Raw genomic sequence first — 8,030 nt, 5'->3', positions numbered from 1 at the left:
ACACATGGAGTCACAAAATGTTATTTCAATAAAAAATTCAGCATGGACCATTTTGTTACATTTTTCTTGGGGCAGTTGGCCCCGAACATTTTCTTCCTCCAAAGTGGGGCCCGACAGAAAAAGTTTGAGAACCACTGGTTTAATCTAATGTGCACGAAAACCGGACGAAAAATAAATTTGGCCACATCACATTAAGACTCTGCTCTATCGTTTGGTGGAGTACAATTTGACACGTTATATATTATTGAAAAATGTATTGACCCTAGCTTAACCTTATTAACTTATTCTATGAGTATTAGCTGTTGTAAAAAAGATAAGATAATACAGCATAATAAAAAAAAGAGGACACTGAAACCAAAGCAACTAAACTGAATTCAGCAACTGTAGGAAGAAGCAGGTGTAAAAAGTTCTCAGATGACGCTGCCTTGGTTGGTCTACTAATCGAGGCAATGACCTGGCCTATAAACGGGAAGTTGTCAGCTTGTGTAGTGAAAATTAATTCTACGAATAACAAAAACAGGATCAATGAGCTGATCAGAAGGGCTGGTTCAGTCATTGACCTTCCACTCACTAAAGGTCAAAGAGAACAAGGGCCAAGTTAAAAACCAATCTTTTCCTTTGAAGGCCAACCACTACACAGTGTTTTTAATGGACTCAGAAGTTAGTTCAGCGTGTGACTCAGGAAGTCTTTTATTTCAGTGGCAGTTCGATTTTTTGAATGAACACCTTTAGGTTTAGCATCTTTCTGATGTTGATTATGTTTTATAAGGCATCTTCTGGTCTGGTTTATTCCTTGTAACGTGTTTCTTGTCTGTTGTGCTCTGTGAACTGTGTCTATTGTTTTTTTGTATGAGTCTGTACAAATGTTTTGGTGGCAAATGAGTTTCCCCAAGGGTATTAATAAAGTTTTCTAATCAAGTCTTATTAATAATTACATTATTGCCAGCTGATTAGCCTTAAAGCATTTTGAATTACTTCAAAATTTCAAACTTCACAAAACAAACACACTTGCATCTCCTGTATATTTACACAGCCAATAGTGAAGTAAAACTAATGAAAAGGTGAAACAATGTTAAATTAAAGGTTTTACCTGAATACATTCATCTAATCAATATTGAAAATAACAAAAATGGAGCATCTGGGTTTGATAATAAGCAAGTTACGATGTCCATCCAAGCAACAAGCAGTTTCACTGACTTTTTCTCAATTTAGAATGCCACCCAATTTGAAAAATGGGGAAAACCAATTAAATCTTAATTTCATATGTGTGATCACCTAGATTCATAATAAATGAATGGATAACGTTAATGGAATTGATGTTGACTGTTGAGATCAAATTGGCTGCCATGACATTACAATACTTTATAAACTTTATAAAAAGTGATATATTTATACTCTATATACAATACAGGGAATTCCTACAACTACAACTATCAAAAAAACTTAAAGCTGAACTGAGCTGTGAATATTAAGGAAAATAATTTTTTATTAATTAGCCATTGAAAGGGTCTCTGACCTCAACGGTTTGAGTGCCATGATCCAAAGTCCTACTTTAATACTGTCCCAGCTTTATGGCAATTAATCATTTATTGCCTTTTGTGTCATAAAACCAGCTCCTGAAAGAAGTTTATTAGTCCAGATTTACTCATAGGCACTTCATTTTTATAATCTATCGGTAGATGTCCGCTACACTAAGTTTGTCATCAGGATTGACCTTTTACTCATCAGACCCATTGTTGTAAATCTTAAGCAAAAGTATTTATGTTTATAGCTATTTTTAAGTGCATTAATATAATTTCAGTGATGTATCATCCACCAATAATAGTGTTGTAGGCATTTCAAATGAAATCGATGAAAAACTATTGGGAATAAAACTACAATTCAACAACATGTTGTAGTTCTATATATCGGTACCCCTCATTTGCATTTTTTTGTCAAATTCATCTGTTTTACAGCAACCGTAGTCATCTTTTATTTACCCTAAATTATGGTCTTGAAACCTGCTTTCAAAGATTTAACTTTGAACATGATGTGATTGATGTGTATAACAGGAAGGATTAAAGTACAGTCCACACTGATTGGAGTTGTCCTAATCCAATGCCAGTAGCTGCTCTTATCTGATGAAATAGTGGTATAAAGGTTTGTTTCCTTCTGGTGGGAGAGCAACGTTGAGCAGTACCATCATGCGTGGGTCTACAAGTCTGCAGGTGCGCCTGCCGGCGTTGGTGCTAGTGTCAGAGGTTGTTATGATAGTTCTTTATGCTGTTTTTGTCACTTATGATGATAACGCCAATGCAAAGATGCAAAACAATGCAACCAACCCGATGGAGAACTCCCTTTATCGAGACTACCCCTACTTCGCCGACGTGCAGGTGATGATCTTCGTAGGCTTCGGGTGCCTGCTGGCCTTCTTTCGATTCTATGGCTTCAGTGGAATGGTCTTCAACTTTCTGACGGCTACATTTGCGATCCAGTGGGCGATCCTGGTGCAGGGTTTCTTCCAGTTTTACTATGCTGGTAAAATTCACCTGGGAGTGGTCAACCTGCTGAATGCAGAGTTTGCCTGCGCTGTGGTGCTCATCTCTTTTGGAGCGGTTCTCGGTAAGACCAGTCCTGTTCAGCTGCTGGTCATGGCATTACTGGAGATTCCTCTCTTTTCTGTGACAGAGTGGGTTGTATTGAAATACATAAGAATCACGGATGCAGGTGGAAGTATTCTTATCCACCTGTTTGCCTGCTACTTTGGTCTAGGGGTGACGTTTATGCTGTACCGCCCAAGCCTAAATAAGGGACACTCTAAAGAGATGACTAGTTATCAATCTGACATCCTTTCTCTAATGGGAACCTTGTTTCTCTGGGTGTTCTGGCCTTCATTTAACTCTGCTCTGACCTCAAAGGGCGACGATCAACACAGAGCGGTTCTCCACACTTTTTTAGGTCTAAGCTCGTCCACCATCACTGCGTTTGCACTATCAGCAGTGTTCAACAAGAGAGGCAAGCTCACAATGGCTGATATTCAGAACGTGACTCTGGCAGGTGGCGTGACTGTTGGGGCTTCTGTGGACATGATGATTTCCCCTGTCGCCGCGTACGCCCTAGGCATCATGGGCTGCACTGCCTGTTTCTTTGGATACAAGTACCTGACCCCATTTCTGGCCAACCACATGAGGATCCAAGACCAGTGTGGCATTCACAACCTGCACGGACTCACTGGCCTTATATCATCCCTAGCCGGGATCTGTGCCATCCTCCTGGCCACTGAGGAAACCTACGGGCCCAGCATGTACCAGATCTTTTCCCACCGTGCTCCACCTGAGGGAGATCCAAAGCTCCAGGAACTGCAGAGGCTGATTCCCGGGTTGAAGCCAGGCTTGGGTCGTACTGGCCAGGAACAAGCTCTCTACCAGGTCGCCGCTATCTTCTCCACCGTCGCAGCCTCTGCAGTTGGTGGGCTGCTTACTGGTTGGGTCATGAAGCTGCCCTTCATGGCAGCACCATCTGATGAGGATTGCTTTGATGATGAGCTTTTCTTTGACGTGCCTTCTGACTTTGCCAGAGTTGAAGGGCTCAAGACCCCCGCAAGCTTTGAAGAAAAGATACAAATGAGCTCTATGAACACAACAGTCGAGACATAGAGGCAGTCATTAAAGGAAATTTTATTTCTGAAATCTAAACCTAAATATTAACCCTTCACTTGAAGCCGTTAACTGTTGCAGGTGGACAATTGTGTGTAAAATGGCAAAGGGTTAATGGATGAAATGTATTTGCTTTCACATAATATGTAATAACATTCCATTTGAAATATACATTTTTATAAATTGCTCTTTTTCCTTCATGTAACATTCTAAATCCATGATTGAATAAAGTCATCAACTGAATTTCCTTTTATCGATTTCTTAGTTGTTATAAGATCTTTATCATCTTGGGCTATACTAATAAAATGGAAGCGGAAGAAACTACATAACATCACATCTCAACAACAAAGCTGATGTGATGTTACTTTTATGTGGAAGCTGTAGACCTAATGAGAGCCAAAGTATGATGATCAACAAGCCAACAAGACATGCATTCATTACTTAGGACTTTGATAGTTTTCAATAGTGTTGGTGGCACCATTTGATTCAAAAGCTATTGCTATCCAGCCATATATCAATAGTATGTGAAACATTACACATCTTTAAACTTGTCTTATAATCTATAGATACCTGTCTAATTGCAAATCTCCAGCCAACTACTCTGGAAATAAAGGCAGAGCGAGCAATTTCCACAGTTACCAATGTTTCGTCATTTAAACTGTAAGCCCTTGTATATTGTTTACTAGTCTGTTTATCTGTTTAAGTTAAGTAAAGATTAAGTGTGTCCTAAAGAAAAAAGATAACACAAGAGACAAGATAACAAATATTAAGTTATTACCCGCATTTGCCATTACAAAGGTTGCAGAATTTTATCACCTTTTATGATCTGTGATGATCTGTCTTTTATTTAACAGTAGGGTTATTATTAACACGGACAAGGAGAAAGCAGAATTCTATTCAAGATCTATGTAAATTGTACTTAATACCAAATTTATAACACTCTAAGTTTGTCAATACTTTGATCATTATCTTCATGGAAAACACTTTGACCATGAAATTTGACCTGTAAGTGAGAATGATGGACCATTACAGTAACCTCTGTACTGTGTGGTTGAAAACAAAGATTTCAGTTGAGATTAATGGTATAATTTACTCATCTAATAATAATGATTTCTATTTTTTTGGTAAACACAATCAATAAATACCATTGTAATTTAGCAGAGAAACAACAAATAGACAATTTTAAAAATGATTAATCAAATGCTGTGCTCTTACAGAAAGAGACAAAAAGTATAATAAACATATACTCTTATATAACTAATACAATTCAGTTAGTGTGCATGAGTGGTGTAACATGCACTACTTGGCTACACAAAAGGGTTGTCGATTTTAATGAACAACAACAAAATGATTTAGGGCATCTCAGAGATGGTTGGCGTAGGCCTCTGCACTGTTTGCAGTGTCGACAGTTTTGGTGCGCTGACTTTGCACGGAAGCATACAGATCAGATATTGTGGTTACGGTGTCAGTGTTGCCTTCATCCTCATTCTCTGACTCTGGCAGTTCCACCAAATGAACTACATCAGAGTAGTGGGTCAGTGAAGAAACCTGCCCAGATTGGGACCTGGGAGCCTTCACGGTCAGGTTGGCATAGCAGTCCTGAGTTTTAGAATGGGAGGGAGAAACAAAGAACAGCAATGTCATGTGTGACATTAGATACAAAGGACAGGTTTAAAGAGAATCATAGCCAAGTTATTTAATTTTAACACAATATCCTCAAACTCTTTGAAAATGAGCTAAGAGACGGTACCTGTGACTCAGAGTTCACTCTATGTTGATCCCTCATGGAGGAAGAGGGTTGAGGATCGCCTCCTATGCACAAAGTTGTACCTGTGGAAAACAGCATCCCATTGTAAACCAACCCAGGTAAAGGAATTGAAAGAGACACACATGTGCTGTGCACTTACTTGACTGGGTGTAGCTTATGTTTCCATAAATAGGATTATCCTGCATCTGCTGTGGGCTACGTTTTTAATTGGACATAAAGGATGATATGTGTTTAGTTGTTCAGACGTCTGAGAAACTGAGCATTAGAGAGGAAATCGATTTGCCTTTTCCATTGAACAGTGAATACTTATACATACCTTTGTCTCATGCTTGTTTTACAGAACCCTTTTCCTGTTGCGGTTTGAAGAATAATACAATCACTGTCAGATACAGAAAATTAATCTTCTCTGGATTTTTTACAAGAAAGTGAAGTATTTACCTGAGGAATGTTTTGATATGCAGCAATAAATATTCCAACATAGTGAGAGAAATAGCATTGTGCTGACAACGCCAATTATTACCTCAGGCGGAGGGCAGAAAGATTCTGAACCTTGGGGAAAAAAAGAAACAAGAACTAAAATAGTGCATTGAAATCATATTGACATATCCATTGAAAAATCAACAACTAAGAATGCATATTCATGCAAAATGGATGAGGGCCTAGAGGTTTTCATTTTCTATCTTCAACCTCACCACACGTATTTGAGGCCTGCGGAAACCAAAGACAGACATGGAGACAAAACTGATTTGTTGAAAAAAAAAATGTCATCATGTTTATGGTTTACGTATTACGTACGTATCAAACATGTGGTCAGCTGACTGCTTCTTGTCCACAAACTTCACAAAAGTCTTTTGGTTGGGTTTGTCTCATATTTTCAGTTCTAGCTGAAACAAGGTTTGACAAAAGTATAGTGTAATGTCCAACAGTTAAAGGAGTATGGGTATGCGTTTCATTTACTGCTCGGAAAAAAAAGAAATAGAACACACATCAAAGCAGATTTACATCCCCTGTAGAATGTATCTTCAGTGGATCTGCACGGTTGTCTGCTGCAGAAGATGAGGTTTTAACTCAGACAATATGGTATATGTGAGTGTGTGAACTGTGAGGTTGCAGAGAAGTGCACCAGGTATGTGCTGCAAGAATGTGTGCTCAAGAAATGTTGGATGCATTTCCTTCCTCAAAAAACATTTGCAAAGCAAACAAGTGCAACTCACAGTAGTAGAAACTATGAGCTATGATTTACATCTTAGATTTACAAAGATGTAAATCCTATTTATGTCTCAGTCCATTTTATTGTTTCCCTAACTGTTGACATCAAACTGTTCAAAGACCATTAGAAATAAAATCAACAAATAATACATTATCAGAAATTACTGAGTGTGAACCTTTTAAATGGAACAACAAATTGTTCAAAACTAACCAGAACTGAGCAGAATGGAAACTAGATAGATTAGCAACAAAGTGGCAACAGCTATTTGCAAATATCTGACATTAATAGGGCAACTCGAGATGTATTGCATAATCATTACATACAACATGTCATATTGAGATATACATACAAATATTTGTTATTCAAATGTGCAAAACTTTCTGTGCCTGACTTTAGGCAAAGCAGCACCGACCTAATTAACCCACTAAGCAATACTTAAACATGCATCTGTGTTTCATTGACTACCTTCAGATACAGTTTCAACAGAGCGTGTCTGAAAGGAATCGTTAAATCATATTGTTAACATCGTAGCATGGATGGTCTATTCAAAAGCTTTACTTAAGTTAAAAGGCTTTTGTGACATGTAAATGTCAATGGCATTAAAAATGTTACTTAAATAGAAAATCCAGAAAAACATTGTGTTATCCCCTGCCAAAAGATTCAGCTTTTCAAAAAGAAAATAGACTAAGACGTGTGTATTACTCTACACTAGCAAATGTTACTGCATGTTACCTACAACTACTTTCAACTACACATCAACCCGTACGCCAAGAAGGTTTCTATACCTTATATCAAGACTTACCAAAGAGTTTTGTGGAATTGTCACACTTTCCCATGGCAACGAAGCTTTACCCAAGGACAATTTCCTCCGTCTCTTTCTGTGTCTCTCTTACTAAAATGCCAATGTAATGAACACAACAGCCTCTGTTGCGCGTTTAACCTCACACAGTGTGGTGCATAAAGCGCTGTTGACACGTTTAGCAGGATGTGCTTTTGCAGAAAACCACAAACTTCTTTAGACCTAAAATAACTTCAAAGCAAGCAAGGTGTGGCAGTAAACCTATTGTTGACAATATTGAGGAATACTTGTTAAAACAACCAATTTGCACATCATTTACTTTCATTAAAATTTATTTCGGTATCTAAATGTAAATGGTCACATGTATTGGCACGACTATGCAACATATTTAGCATTTTGTCATATTTCAATATATTTGAAGCGGATAAATTCCCCCCTCGACATTCAAGGAAACTGGATGAATTTAAATAAAATGTCCCATTACGTAACAGCTCAATGCTGTTGTTTTATAAATCTGTTAAGTCAGCTGTCATTTTTTTCTTTATTATTATTACCTTTTATTTTATTTTTATTTTTTAAATTTTGGCTGCTATTTTTGAGGGGGGGAAATTATGATTA

The 8,030-nt window shown here is 37.8% G+C and overlaps 2 protein-coding genes across 4 annotated transcripts; one reads left to right on the top strand and one right to left on the bottom strand.

Annotated features, from left to right (window-relative positions):
- Positions 1-2,181: 2,181 nt before the first annotated feature.
- rh50 (Rh50-like protein) lies at positions 2,182-3,643 on the top strand. Its single transcript, XM_040204010.2, has one exon. It carries the CDS (start codon positions 2,184-2,186, stop codon positions 3,633-3,635), a length of 1,452 nt encoding a protein of 483 aa, XP_040059944.2. The 5' UTR covers positions 2,182-2,183; the 3' UTR covers positions 3,636-3,643.
- LOC144388941 (uncharacterized) lies at positions 3,637-7,600 on the bottom strand. Of its 3 annotated transcripts, none has more exons than XM_078092210.1 (6): positions 7,416-7,600; positions 5,924-5,952; positions 5,720-5,782; positions 5,543-5,598; positions 5,386-5,465; positions 3,637-5,234 (listed from the first exon to the last, which is right to left on the bottom strand). In XM_078092210.1, exons 3-6 carry the CDS (start codon positions 5,728-5,730, stop codon positions 4,998-5,000), a joined length of 384 nt encoding a protein of 127 aa, XP_077948336.1. In that variant the 5' UTR covers positions 5,731-5,782; positions 5,924-5,952; positions 7,416-7,600; the 3' UTR covers positions 3,637-4,997. The 3 variants fall into 3 exon arrangements, with proteins under 3 accessions (XP_077948336.1, XP_077948333.1, XP_077948335.1); XM_078092207.1 differs by having other exon boundaries at positions 5,720-5,753; positions 5,842-5,952; positions 7,416-7,573; XM_078092209.1 differs by having other exon boundaries at positions 5,720-5,753; positions 7,416-7,565.
- Positions 7,601-8,030: the final 430 nt, after the last annotated feature.

Source organism: Gasterosteus aculeatus, chromosome 17 (genome assembly GCF_964276395.1).
Source record: "Gasterosteus aculeatus chromosome 17, fGasAcu3.hap1.1, whole genome shotgun sequence".
Lineage (NCBI taxonomy): Eukaryota > Metazoa > Chordata > Actinopteri > Perciformes > Gasterosteidae > Gasterosteus > Gasterosteus aculeatus.
The sequence above is the reverse complement of the archived record's forward strand: the minus strand, read 5'-3'. Positions and strand labels throughout refer to the sequence as shown.